This window comes from Abrus precatorius, unplaced genomic scaffold (assembly GCF_003935025.1).
Source record: "Abrus precatorius isolate BTA unplaced genomic scaffold, Abrus_2018 Scaffold6, whole genome shotgun sequence".
NCBI classification, from domain to species: Eukaryota; Viridiplantae; Streptophyta; class Magnoliopsida; order Fabales; family Fabaceae; genus Abrus; species Abrus precatorius.
The window spans coordinates 23,120,407-23,135,607 of NW_020874406.1; the positions used below are offsets into that span (position 1 = coordinate 23,120,407).

At 31.1% G+C, this 15,201-nt stretch overlaps 2 protein-coding genes and 1 non-coding gene across 4 annotated transcripts; 1 reads left to right on the plus strand and 2 right to left on the minus strand.

Annotated features, from left to right (window-relative positions):
* Nucleotides 1–8,358: 8,358 nt before the first annotated feature.
* Nucleotides 8,359–10,547, minus strand: LOC113870415 (uncharacterized protein YuxK). The gene is made up of 3 exons (XM_027507005.1): nucleotides 10,382–10,547; nucleotides 9,538–9,705; nucleotides 8,359–8,579 (listed from the first exon to the last, which is right to left on the minus strand). Exons 1-3 carry the CDS (start codon nucleotides 10,545–10,547, stop codon nucleotides 8,359–8,361), a joined length of 555 nt encoding a protein of 184 aa, XP_027362806.1.
* A 1,953-nt stretch (nucleotides 10,548–12,500) lies between these two features.
* On the minus strand, nucleotides 12,501–14,970 carry LOC113869547. 2 transcript variants are annotated; one of them, XM_027505921.1, is made up of 4 exons: nucleotides 14,452–14,970; nucleotides 13,939–14,146; nucleotides 12,991–13,494; nucleotides 12,501–12,901 (listed from the first exon to the last, which is right to left on the minus strand). In XM_027505921.1, the coding sequence occupies exons 1-4, from the start codon at nucleotides 14,948–14,950 to the stop codon at nucleotides 12,817–12,819; spliced, it is 1,296 nt and encodes a 431-aa protein (XP_027361722.1). In that variant the 5' UTR covers nucleotides 14,951–14,970; the 3' UTR covers nucleotides 12,501–12,816. The 2 variants fall into 2 exon arrangements, with proteins under 2 accessions (XP_027361722.1, XP_027361723.1); XM_027505922.1 differs by having other exon boundaries at nucleotides 12,774–12,901; nucleotides 14,470–14,970.
* Nucleotides 14,971–15,059: 89 nt separating this feature from the next.
* TRNAV-AAC lies at nucleotides 15,060–15,133 on the plus strand. Its single transcript has one exon. It is a non-coding gene; the product is annotated as a tRNA-Val (tRNA).
* The last annotated feature ends 68 nt before the right edge of the window (nucleotides 15,134–15,201 follow it).

Here is a 15,201-nt window from a genome sequence, read left to right on the forward strand (position 1 = left end):
TTTGAGAAGCACATAAAGCAGTGATGGGTGCTAGAAATTTCAAAGGTTTTGTTGCTAATATAGTAGTGGAAGTGTTAGAAATTATAAATTGGTGTAGCTCATTTGAAATGACTGCTGCTATGTCAACGGATAACCCTTGCATGATACTATATATGAGATATGCTTGAGGCATCTGAAGATCTGAGGTGTGTGTGGTTAGGGTGCTGGAAATTTCAAAGGTTTTGTTGTTAATATAGAAGTGGAAGTGTTAGAAATTATAAATTGGTGTAGCTCATTTGAAATGACTGCTGCTATGTCAACGGATAACCCTTGCATGATACTGTATATGAGATATGCTCAAGCCATCTGAAGATCTGAGGTGTGTGTGGTTAGGACTATGTTAGCAAAGAGAAATGATGTACAGATTTGGGGCAAAATATTCAGAGATTGTCTTTTGAGCCTCATTGGCTTCCTGATTGCATTTATTTCATATGATTTTCTAGGGATGCATAAGGTCTCAACTATCCTATGATCCAAAAAACCTGAGAATCACTTTCAGCATTGCTGGTATTAATATAGCTCCCCTTCTTCCAAGGTCAAAGAGTTGTCTAACAAGGCTGAAATTGTATCTCTATCATAAACAACTGGGTGCCTTCGAACTCAAGATCTTCTTTCTAACTGTCTGGTATTAATGGCCACGCATTTGCATAAAACTCTTTGACGATTACCTCATTAATTTGGTTGGAGAGATTTGTCAAGAATTCTCATTTTCTTCTCCTAATCTCTTGCATAAATTCTTCATACTCTCCTTCTTCTAAGGCCACCAACCTCTCAGGTAGCAATTCCCTAGCCTGTAAGTCAAGAAATCTCTGAGCTTTGGCCCTGGTTTTGAACCTATGTTTATCCTGTGATCTATTTGTGTTTAAGTTTCAGCTAGTGAATGTTCTTGTTGATCAATAGGTTCATCATGCTGCTGTGAAGTTTGGCCAACTTCTGGTCTTTGCCTCTTTCTTTGAGGAATGAATTTTTTTGGTGCCATCCTGCAACCCAAACCAGAAGAGAAATTTCAGTAAAACTTGCTTAAGCCTATAGTCTCACTTAAGCAAAATTATGTCACCCTTTGTCTTCTCATTCATATTTAGTTGCTTAAGCGACTCATTTTAGCTTAAGCAAAAATTACAGACAGACATCAAGGTAAGGTCAAAGTGACATTTTATCTAGCAAAAATGTTTTCAATCAGCCCAACATCAAAATAAAAGTTTAAAAATGTATCTATTACAATATAAAATTTTCTTAAGGGTTATAAACCCATGCAAAAGTTCACAAGTTCAACAAAGGGGTAGACCCCACAACACAATGGAGGCAATGTAAATCAAACAGAGTAACATCAGAGATACAATAGTTTAGGGTTTAGGGTTTGTACCAGAGGAAACAATTTTCTGAAGGCTTTGAAGCTTTGGAATAGAGGACAGGGGTTTGCTCAGCTAAAGTGAGTAGACAGAGAAGTAAAGCATGCAAATGAAAGAAGATTCAATTTTATGAAAAATCAACAGTCGTCAATTTCGCTTAAGCGAATAATTCACTTAAGCGAAATGTAACGCTTAAGCGAATTATCAAGCGAATATGAGCTTAAGCGAGTTTTCCAGAATAATTAGCGCCAAATATATGTGTGGTGACATTTTTTTGAAGAAAGAGGCTTTCCCTAATCTTGTAACTAATGAAACACTGACTAGATGATATTCTCAGAAGCTTTGATAAAGGAAGTTCATTAGTGAGGAAATTCTTTGAAAAGTTCATAGCATTTGCTCGCCATTTTGGGCAACCTTTTGGCAAACATCATTTTCAAAGAGATAAAAGCGTAAATAAGGTACACTTTAACTCCATAAATTTTTTAAATTAAAAATACAAAAATCAATACAACTCATCTTTATTGTTATGCTATTGGAGTAAAGAGATAGTCACAAAGATGGATATCCCAAGGAAACCAAGTATCGGGTTAGAGTTTGAGAGTCTTGAACAAGCATGGTAATTTTAGTGTGAATATGGAAGGCTAATAGGATTTAGAGTGAGGAAACAATACTTTAACAAGCGAAAGGTAGATGGTGTCATTACAGATTGCAAATATGTTTGTTCCAAAGAGGGGCATTGAAAACAAGATAAAAGGAATCCACAAGTGACAAAACATCGACCAAAAACTAGAACTGAATGTCTTGCAAGAATAGCATTGTCTTTGACAAACAATAATAAATATGACATTCATCAATTTGTTGAAGAGCATAATCACCCATTGCAATTGCCAAAAACAACACACATGTTTGCTTCTCATTGATTTGGCTGAGGCATCTGGATTGCGACAAAAGACATCATTTCAACTAATGAGCACACTTGCCAGACACCAAGCTAATGTTGGGTATACTTGCCTGGACACAAAAAATTACTTGAAGGCAAAGAGACAAAGGGGAATGATATATGGAAAAGTCGATTGTCTAATGCAATACTTCCAACGACAATTAGTAGACAACCCATCTTTTTTTCATGCGTACTAAATGGATGCAGAGGAGTAAATCACAAATGTTTTTTAGGCGGATGCAAAGATGGTAATTGATTATGGATTTTTTGGTGAAGTTGTATCGCTAGACACTACATATTGCACCAATCGAGCTAACAGACCTCTAGCATTGTTTTCCGATTTTAACCATTATAGAGGCGTTATTATCTTTAACGCAGTCTTATTGTATGATGAAACAGCTGAATCATTTCAATAGTTGTTCGAGACTTTCTTGGAAGCACACAATAACAAAAAACCTCAAACTCTATTTATAGACCAAGATCAAGCAATGGCGAATGCACTTCTCTAAGTAATGCCTAAGACACATCATGCATTATGCATGTGACACTTAATGCAAAATGGCATAAAGCATTTAGGCAATTTGATGAAAAAGGGGAATCATTTCTTAAGATATTTGAAAAGATGCATATATGACTTTGATATTTTAAGGCTTGGATAAAATTGATTACAGAATACAATGTCAAAGAACATACTCGGATTACTTCACTATATTCTATAAAGGAGAAATGGACATCATGTTATCTCAAGGATTGTTTAACACTTGAAATGTGTAGTACTCAGTTAACTGAAAGTTTAAATTATGACTTCAAGGCATGTATAAGTCTTGGTGTTGACATCAAGTAATTTTTTGAACACTTTAAATAGGTGGTTGATGACAAACGTTACAACGAGCTCAAGTGTGAGTATGACTCCCGTCATAAACTAGCCATGTTACGATATGATGTATTACCAATACTAATACAAATGGCCAAGATTTACACACATACAATGTATAATTTATTTCAACAAGAGTTTGTTCAATTCTTGGCTTGTTGCATATCACAAAGGATTGCAACTCCCCCTTTGATTGAATATGTAATTACTAAAGTCAATCAACAAAAATCATGGATAATTACATTTGATCGTTCCTCAAATACTATCAATTGCTCTTGTAAAAAGTTTGAAACATTTGGCATACTTTATTGTCATGCTTTAAAAATGTTTGAAGCCAATGATGTAAAGGTTGTTACTGACAAATACATACTAAAGAGATGAACAACACAAGAACGTTGTGATATTATTCACAATGTAAAAGAAATACAAGTGGAAGGAGATCTTAAATTGAGTACTACACACAGATACCGACACCTAGCATGTAAAATGATTAGGTTGGCCTCTGAGGTTTATAGTTCAGAAGAATATTGTCAATTAATAGATGATAATATTAATACTTTAATCAGTTAAATCACAAAGATTCGCTTACAACCACGAGATAATGACAATAATAGCAATGATGGAGTAAATAAGGTCAATATTCATGGTACACAACCTAAAGGATTCAAGCATATACCTACTACCAAGAGGAAAGGGTGTAAAAGATTCAAAGGTTGAATTGAGCTACAAGCAGGAAAAAAAGAGAACAAAACTCTGACTTTAGGTCAATCAGCATCTCAAGTACTTTGTTATAATGACTTTTATTGTTAATTAATGCATTTATTCTAACTTCCTTATTATAACCATATCATAAATTTCACTATCATTAAATGTTTAAGGAATATCAACCAAGCTCTATGATTCATTTCAAGTACATTATTCAGCACCTCGATATTATGATTCCCCTTAAACATTAGTCAATCAATTAAGTTTCACAAATTTATTGAAGGTAAGACTATTCAACTTCCATCCATTCTTGTTTTTTTTTTTCCATCCATTCTTGTTCATTATATGTCTTCTTATATCTCTTTTAATTTTGTAGGAACAACTTGATGATACCAATGCTTAAATCTTTGATCAAATTTGATTACGCAATTGGCAAAAGTTCTTTTGTTTCTAAGCTAAATTTATATTTATAAACTGTTTTTGGTGGAAGTTGTAAATTGAAAAACTGATGTAATCCAGTGTATTTGGCCCCCCTTGCATGTTGTTTGTTTCTGCATAATGTTTGCAATTTTCTTATTTATTCGTTTAAGCTCATGAAATCTCTTAAGCGAATCTTGATAAAGTGGGGGATTAAATTCTGAGCTCAAGCCTTGCTACCATTTGCTTAAGCCATTTTATTGCATATTGTCTATTTCTGCATAATTTTTGCAATTTCTGATATATTCGCTTAAACTCAGGAAACCACTTAAGTGGATCTTCATTCGCAGGGAAATTAAATTTTGGGCTCAAGCCCTGCTACCATTCGCTTAAGCCAATTCATTTTTGCTTAAGCCATTTTGTATGCCTGAAACTATTGCTCTTTGCCTCAAATTCGCTTAATATTAATCAAAATAACTTGTCAAAGCTTAAGCGAATCCAAAATAGCTTAAGCGCTTTATAATCCGCTAAAGCAAAAAGAGTGATTGAAATACATGTCTCTCTAGTCCATTTTTGCTTAAGTTTAATTGTTTTTGTTTGGACGGGCTTAAGCTAAATACAAATTGCTTAAGCATAATTCTGGGCTTATGCGAGACTTGTTTCTAGTTTCTTGTAGCTCGCTTGGGTGCATTTTCAAACCTATTGCTTAAGCCTTTTTCTGAGTTTAAGTGAATTTACTTCAAATTTCGCTTAAACAAAAAAATTGGCTTAAGTGAAAATATACTGCAATGCGCAATTCTCACCAAAATTGCATAATATCTGGATCTTGGGTTATCACTTCAGTTTAAAATTTAGTTCACTTTAATGGGAAGTTAAGGAAAAGGATTCTAACCATTCTGCGAATCTTCTCAGATTTTGTGCCATATATTTCTTTCCTTTTTTGTGTAAAAAAAATCAAAGGTATGAGATCGATTCATTGATTTGTGTTCATTAAGTTACATTTTCACTGTAACAATGCCCACAAAAGAGAAAATAATCAAAATTACATTTTCTTGAAAGATTTGGTTTTGCACTTTTTAGGCTTGTGCACGGTGGATCCTAGCTTGAGATTAATAGTTGATCAATGCCAGTTGTCCCACATAAATGGGAGAAAATATAGAAGCAAAAATAATGCCAAGTTATATTCTACAAAGTGTAGAGTTGATTTCATTAAAATGTATAAAATAGAAGGATAGAGCTGGTGTTTACTTTTAGTGGACAACAGTTTGGGACCTATGGATGCATCAATCTGCAGCGTAAATTAATATAATTTATGTGTATCCTGCATCTTTGAAATGGGGGAAAAAAGTTAGTCATTAAATTTGTCACTATTAATATAATTTATGTTCAATAGAAATTAAATTATTATTAATACAGATAATATAAATTTATGTTAATATTATAATATTCATAAAATGCACCAGTAATATATATAAATTTCTTTTATTAATAAAATCATTTATTAGGGTGATATATAATATTATTAACATAAACCTGCACTTCTAATATCAATAATTTAATTTTTATTAGGTAAAAATTAATTAAATCAATGGAAAAAAATTAATGACTATTTTTTTTCATTGAAAACAAACATCAGCGTATTCACTGTTATAAAAATGATTCATAAAGTTTGTTATAAAGAAAATAAAATACTTTTAATTTTTTTTACCTTCCTTTTATTTTCACTTTTACCCTACAATAAGTTTATTTTCATTTTCATCTCAACTATTTTCAAGAATAGTTTATATGTCTACATATATAGAGGGAAAGAGAAATGAATTTAATCAAATAAAAATATTTAATTATTATAAAAAATAAATATAATAAATATAAATGATACAGTGACAAAATTCTCTTATATTTCCATATGAATCACATACTTAATATATTTTTTAATAAAATGACTCACTTAACATAAAACAATAATAGTGATATGCATGTTTTATCTCTCACCACTAGAAGTGTTCACTATTTAAGTTGGTCCAGAATGACCCAAAAAAAAAAAGAAAAACACTTTATATGATTAAAATATAATGAATTGAGTTAGGTCAAATTTCATGATATATCATTTTAACTAAATTCGATTATGAACAAATTGATTTCAGTCAATAAATCAGGTCTATGCATAATAAAGTTCAATATATAATATTAAATAATTATCTAATTAAATTAAAAATCTACTAATATTTATATAAAATTTTTAATTTATTCTCAATCACTCCATATATTCCAACCATTCCAGAAACATAATCTTTTAATTTTTAACTCAATCAACCCTTGCAAGGCACATACTTATACAGGACATAATTTTAAACATATAAAAGGGTATATATTAATATTTCATTACAATATAAAATAATAATACCATGTTTGGCATGTAAAAAGAAAATATCAAAATAAAAGAGAAATAAATAAGATTATAAAGTCTTGCATAATTTAAGAGTATAAAGAAAGTAGAGGAAAAAAATAACTTGCAAAACTGAAAAAAAAGAAAAAGAAAAAAAGACACTACTATTGTTTATATTATTCCTTATTTATCCTCATTATTGTCGATAATTATTTATGTGATATTCGTTATTTAGCTCCTTTATTCTTAAAGTATACGACACTTTTAGTGGTGGTACAATCAAGTAAATTGACCGAACAGAAAGAGAAACAGTAAAATTAATATTTATGTGTCTTATTTTTTTAATAATTCCAATTCAAATTCATTTCTAATATTAAAAAAATACTATTTGATTAGATAAAAAAAATAAAATACTCCTTCTGATCTTTTTTATAAAAAATAAAATAGAGTATTTTCTTAATCTTATTATAAGAACCAAATGATAAATTCAATAAACATTAATTGTTAAATTTCTTTTATACTCTTCTTTTATTAATATTATTAATTGTATAAATTATTAACTACAATATTTAATATCATAAATATTTTTGAAATAAAATTAATATTTATAAAAAATATAAGTGACTTAATTGTTCTTTTTAGTTTTAAAAATTTAATTTTTTATTTCTTATAAAAAAGATCAAAAGTAGTAATATCTTAAAATTTATGCTCATTTTAAAGATATACTTCAATTCTTCAGTAATTAATATTTGAGTGCCACTGAAACTCTGGTGAGAAATAGTTGATTTTGATAATAGTTGGTGTTTAGTGCGATCTTTCGTGAACTGCACATAGTTTTGTGTTGGAAACAAATTTTGTGATAGAAGTGCATGTTCCAAGTAAACTCGGACTTCTACCAATTGCTGTCTCGTTTAAGATTTCTATTGCTAGCTATCTTCATTGGGTAGCTTGTTTGCTCTGTTGGACTATACTTTTACAATTATTAAAAATGTTATTAGTTATCTTTTGTAATAACGAAAACTATATTTCAATTACTTTTTCCATATTTTATACGAAACAACACATGTAAAATAACGGGTTATAACGGTTGAAAATACGTGAAATGAAGGATCAAACTTACCCGGTGCATCATTTAGTTTGACACCATAACTCCTTCAAACATGCGTCTTGTTCTTGATGCAGATTGCTTTCGCTGCAATTTTGCATTTGGATAAAATAGAGTAATGCTATTTCATATTTCAAACATCAAATTCTACAACTATGCCCTTTTGGTGCGGTACAAGTTACAACATTCTCCTTTTTTCTCCCTGAAGCAAAAGGTGTAAAATGAAGCATTAAAATGTGGTATATGAATAACACCATTTGTATCAATTTGTGACACAACATCTAAAAAGCTGCAGTTATGAGGAATGACATATCTACACTCCATATTGCTATTTATGTAATTCTCAAGAATGGCATTCCAAAATATACTGAAAAAATTGTAATTTGAAAGAGGGGTGAGTGATTTTAGGTTAAGGACGCTGTTTGTGGAAACACTTCAAATTTACAATCTAGCGCTGTAGAAAAGACAACCAGATAGCAGAAAAGAAGAAGCTGAACAGTAAGTGAAAATTGTGGCTGATAGCTTGAAGTAGCAGCTAAAAAACTATGAATCTTGACCTTGACTCAAAATTTCATCCCTATCTATGAAACGCTCGAGTAGCTCTTTCTCTTTCAAAACCAAACATTCTTCAGCCTTACCAAACCATTCATATCTTTGTTTTGCCACGTAATCATAGACAGCATCCCTGAGTGGAGTTGGAATCACCCAGAGTGAGCTTAAAGCAGAGTAAGGTAGTGGCAAGTATGACAGTACTCGCAATGCAGCTGCAGAATCACAAGTTACAATGAGATTGGCACACAGCATCACATGGAAAGCAGAAGAGAATGGTGAAAATATAATTGACAAATGCTCATCTGTGTTGTATATTAATTTAAATATTCATTCTGAAATGAATCCTAAACATGATGCAGATGCCATTGGCAAGGTCACTACATTTACATTAAGAGCTTGCTCATCATACAACATGGCAGAATATGGACTTTACCAGTAAACTTACAAGTTTTGAGAAACAAATACAACTTTTAAAATGTTCCAAGGTGGAGAGTAAAAGTGAGAGTCCATAAACTGATAAAAGTACTTGAAGATGAGAATTGTCATCAATATTTGGAATTTTACTTTGGACAAAAGAATGTGAACCACAATTCCGACTTGAGTTGGTTCCAACAAAACAAAATGCTTTACAGTTCAGTTAGATATTATTTTGAAAATTAAATAACTATGTCTATTCTTTCACAGATCTAAATTGCCTATCCACTTCAAAACCAGAATTTAATCTTGATTCCAAGAAAACTGTTCTTAATTCTAGATTCATTAGTATCATTAGATTCAATGCCATAACTCCAAGCATGCTTTAGTTTTAAACACAGTATATAAGGCTGCTTACATCTGAGAGATTTCACATTCTCCAGACTACACCCAATGGCAGGAGCCTCATTTGCATTAGGCCACTCTTTCTACACATTGTGGAACATTTCTGACTTGATCAATTCAACATAGTAACAAATTTATCAATGCAAAATTGAATTAGCAATATTTAGTATCCATGTGCAAAGACCTAAACATCTCAGATTGTTCCTTCCTATGTTACTAGAGATCTACTAGATTATGTTAAGAACTTTATGTGTCCATAAGCATGCCCAAACCAAAGTTATGCAGTAAAATAGAATGCAAAGCAACAGAATGGATACCACTGAAGTAAATCAAATGAGCAAGAATTCTAACCAGTAGATCCCTGCGAGTATACATTCAGGCCTTCAACGAACAAAAAGCGACGGAGGACATCCTCTTGTTCAAGACCACAAGCTCTCAAGTAAGGCCCAGCAGTATTAGACTGAACGCAACAGAATTTGATCTTTCTGTCCTTATCTGCTCTGATTACCCATTTTACTCCTATCAGTGGAGAATTGTCAAACATGTAATACCGAAAACAAGGTTATATACTAAAATTTTTACTCTGATATTAAACGGAATATATAAAAAAATAAAAGAAACCTGGAACAATGTATGAAACAATGGAATAGGATAATTAAAAGGATTAAACAGAATAAGCTATGATAACTCAATCTATTCTCCAGAACATAATAAAGTGAAATTAGTTCTTGTTTTCTGCCCATACTTTTTTTGGCACAGATACAAAAATCATTGGCATACCAGCAATGCCATATTTTAAAAACATCAATAAAAATTATATTATATCCCAGTAAAATGCCAATTACAGATTTTACAGAAATTAAAACTATGCATAAACATGAATCAAAGATTCAACATTACAGAGGCAGTTTCCTAATTTCCTTCACACAACTGAACACATCCTCAACAAATAATATAAATTAAACCATTATTGAAAGCACAGAAGAGTAACCATTAAGTGATGCCAGGAAAGAAACAAAATGCTGAAAAATCCAAAGGAATAAAAACGCACAAAGAAAAATCCATTGCACAATAGTATGGAAAGAAGCACAAGGAGATTCAAGAAAGATCTAGAACAATCGTGGTCACGCATTTTAGATATATCTTAAAAAGGCAACGGTGGAAAGAGAGTAACGGTGGTGAATAACGAAGATACCTCGGTGGCAGAGGCGGCAAACGCCGTCGTATATTACTACTCTGGGCTGAAGCAAAGTGGGGATGTCCACGTCAGCAGCAGTGCGGGAACAGAACAAGCGACGCAAGGAATAACACGAGGCTCTGTTCGTTAAGCTTACGAGTCCTCTCTTGATCGTAATATTCATCTTCTTCTTGCGCTCTGTGTGTTTCACAGTTCTCAAGAAACTTCAACCTTCCTTCCACCTTGTCTGTTTAACTCCAAAAAACTGAATTACTCTACCGCCTTAAAATTATTATTTTTAATTATTAAACAAATATATTTATTAACATAATCTAAATAAATAAACAAACTTATTAGTTAGTTAACAAATTTAAAAATTTATTAGTACAAATGGAACTTTTAAAAATTAAAGTAAGGGTTAATATTTTAATGATATTAACTAAAAAATTAATAAACATGTGAAGAATACGTTAAAAATCATAAAAAAAGAGTATTGTTATATTTTTAATAATTTTTTAAAAAATTGACCAATATACCTAAGATATTAAGTTGCATTTGTCTTAAAGTGATATCAGTAATAATATTTTTAGCCAAAGTTTTTATACCAAAAGATAAAGTGAATAATAGAAAAAAAAAATAAAGTAAAAAATTGTGATATTCACAATTAAAAAAAAATTGTACGAACATTTTTCTTCCATAAAATACCAATGTATATATTGACTCATTGTATATTAGAAAAACAATGCAGAAAATCTTTTGAAAATTCATTTTTATGTCTCAACTATATCTCGTGAAATTATTTTTAAAAATTTCATGTATTTTTAACGCAAATATACTTAAATTCTTCAATAATTAATATTTTTTCTACTTCTCTCGACAAAATTTCCCTTTGAAGTGAAAAGTATCAAGATTAATAATTTTGATATCCTTTGTATTACTATCATCCACAAAAATAAAATGTACTTTAACAACACGCTTTAGTAAGAAGAGATATAATTTCACCAACCAAGCCACAATTATTTACTACCTCTACTCCTATTTAGTTATTTTAAAAGAGAAGAAATTACACAAACCATGAAATATATTCATCTTATTAAAGTTTAATTGTTAAGCTTCCTAATGTATCTTTTGTTAGTAAATTTTCTTTTGACAATAAATGCTGGATATGAATAAAAGCATATTAGTGAAAAAATACCAATTAATGTGTTCTTAAACTTTTAATAGATAAATTTAAACAAATTTCTTCTTCTTTCTTAGGCTAGATAAATAAGAACCAAAATATAATAATATATTAATACAAATTATTTGTAAACTTAAATGTATGTGCTGTGGTATTTTAAATTTTTTTTATTAGACTGTACTCAAAAAAATATATATCAATAAAAAAGAGTCACGTATCAAGTTAAAAAAATATTATTATATATAATTTATTTAAAATTATATTATTTATTACATGATATTATTATATTAAATTTTTTATTTTATTTTTATTATTTTTTATAAATTTTTAATTTTAAATAAAATATAATTCATATTTAAACAATTTTTATTTATTATAAATAAAAAAATTATAATATAATATATCAATATAATAATTAAATAATTAAATATTAATAATAATAAAATTAAGAATATAAAAAATATATTAATATAATGTTATTTCATTTTTATCTTTTAATTTATTTAATTTTGATTGTATTTTATTTTTGTTCAAATACTTAATTATTATTTAACTTGTTTAAATCTAGTAAATATAATAATTTATTATTGAATAAATTTATTATTTAGACGCATGTATAAATATTTTTAATTTTAAATATAATACAATTTATTATAAATAAAAAATTTATAATATAATATATTAATATAATAATAAAATTAAGAAAATAATAAATATATTAATAAAATATTTTATTTTATTTTTAAATTTTAATTTGTTTAATTTTAATATAAATATAATACTTTATTATTAAATAAATATATTATTTAAACACATATCTAAATATTATTAGTTAAAAATTTTCAACGTTCGGTACTCATTTATATAATTTTATTATTAATGGCCAACAAATGAAACTTAAATTTAACTTACGTTTATAATTAAACTATTAATTTAAGCAAAAACTTATCCATTTGAATAAACAAATAATTTGACTAAATATTTAAATAGTAAAACTTGAATAATTTACTAATACTTCTTTACATTTAAACTCAAAAATGAATAAACACTCCAATTCCTACCCATGAATTGAGAACACTACGAAAGAATGCTCTGATATTCATAAAATTAATAATATAGGATGCCATTTTTTTTTATAATACTCCTACCCTACAATTTGAGTGTACACTGAATCAAAAACATCAAAAACAGGGCTCCATGGCCAACTGGAAAGTCCACATTGCATGTAACGTGATGGTTTAGACTTCGGCAATTTAAGCTCATTAGCAATTTACTATTTATCTTTTGAAGCAAGGGATGTTTTTAATCCATACTTGGAGAAAACATCACTTAATACAGCCTTCTCCCTGATCTTTAACCTGCACCAGAATCAAAGAAGTTTACATGAGAAAAGAACACAAACCCTGCAAAGTATGCTAAAGCAGTGTAAAATCCACAGGGAAATCACCTTTTTGCAGATCCAGGAACATCTAAAACCTTTTTTGCTTTCTCTTTGGAAGTTGATTTTTTCTTACGTGCATTCTCTTGTTTAACCTTGGCTGATGACTTCTGCTCAGCTGGGGGGTTTCTGTCAACCTGCTCCGATGTAGGCAAATTAATTTCATGATCAATCCTCATTTCCGCACTATCATCACTATCCACCCTCAAATCAGTGACAGACCCTTGATTATCTCCATCATCTTCCTGTTCTTCTCCATAATACACCTCATTTTCCAGGCCATCCAAATCATCTGAATTAGTCCCAACCCAGGAACTGAGGGCAGAATCATCTATATTAGAATCCTCATTAGAATCGTCTACGAAGGCAGAGCCCATGAGCTCTGGAGGAGCACCGAGGCTTTCGCTTAAGTTCAGAGAAGAAGAGGAAGACTCGGCATTTAGAAGCTCACATTTTATCTGCTTCTGAATTTTACCAAAAGTGATAGTTTGTCCACTGTATAACTCTACAAACCTGAGAGTGTGATAGAAGACAAGAATGGAGTGAGTGAGATACTAGCACAGTAAAAACAACTCAAACATTGTGTACCAGCAGCAAACTCATTCAATAACAAAACCAGAATAATCAAAATTGAAAAGATTCCTATGCTACACATATGCACTCGTCTCACTTTAGAATGAAAAAGCTTGAATCAATTATCCAAGTGAAGCAAACTATCTTTTACTACTTTCACAGATTTTCACGATGAAAAATAAAAGGGGGTACTTTTAAGTAGGATTAGAGTCCTCTGCGTGAAAAGGCTCAAAATTCATGAAAAAATCTCTATCCAGACATATGTCTCATTACAACAATGTCACGCACTGCATGAGACTAAACTTACTCTTCCCCTACTTTTCATTATTATTTTTCTTGGGGTTGGGTTTTGGAAGCAAGCAGAAGATTGAGGTTAGAACACACCTAACTGCATCTTCTTCATGCCTGAAATCAATAAAAGCAAAACCCTTGCAGATTGGGTCCCTTGTCTTCTTGTTCCCAGTAACAGCTGGGACTATATTAACTATGCCCGGAATCCCTTGCAAAGCAGATTTCAGGTCCCTATGGATGTTCTTTTTCTTCGGTAGATTCACCAAGCGCACTCGAACTCCAATTGGAAAGACTTCTGCCTCTGCTAAGTTCCATGGCAGCAGATATAGTCAAAATTCAATGAAAAGTAAAAGCTTTGCATATCAATAGTTTGAGACATTGCTTTCATATTCATCCAAAAGCCTAACACACGTTTTATAAAACCTACAAAATCATCCTAAACTCATATTTTGATGTCCCCAAACTGGAAGATTTTTCATTAACGCTCCTTACCCCTCAAACACTTTCCTTCCCTGAACAAAGCTTAAAGGAATCAACTTTGACCTATTTGGAACACGGTAAAACCCAAAAACAAAAATTAATTAAATTTTTTTTTTATCGGTTAACCTTTCCTCTTTTGATCACTTGTGTTGGAAGCATGCTTCCCAGGGTTGCTCTTAAGCTTCTTCAAATTTTCAGCCTGAGCTATTCTACTTTGCCGCATTTCGTCAAGCAGCTTATCCTCAACCGAAGTGTCATAAACTTTTCCTTCACCAAAACCCTTTGGCCTCTTCTTGAACCATTTATCCATCTTCTCCAACGGAAGCATACCCTCATCATCTTCTTCACCTTCATCGTATTCATCATCAAAATCGTCCTCGTCATCGTCGATATCATCCTCCATTCCCACGAACCCAGCGCTGCCGTGCCTTTTATTCTTTCTGGCGGCGGCGACAAACCCTCCGCCGCGCACGGCGCCCCGGTTCCCGAGGACTTGCCGGAACCCGAGCCGCGAAACGAAAGAAGAATGACAATGAACGACAATTGCAAGAGAGCGACACGTGTGTGCGCGAGTGAGAACCGGCACCGAACTGTACGGTGCCGGGAATGCAGCTGAATGGAGCATTCTTCTACCTCTTAGCTTCTTCGTCACCCCCCGTGTCACATAAAAACGTTTGCAACTTCTAAATATTATTTTATTAATAAATGTAAACTCTCAAAAACAAGACCATCAAGGTGTCGTGGTGTAGTTGGTTATCACGTCAGTCTAACACACTGAAGGTCTCCGGTTCGAGTCCGGGCGACGCCATTTCCTTTCTTTTTTTGCTTTTCATCAAATTTGGGCTTTTTTTTCTCATAATTTACAAAAAAAAAAAA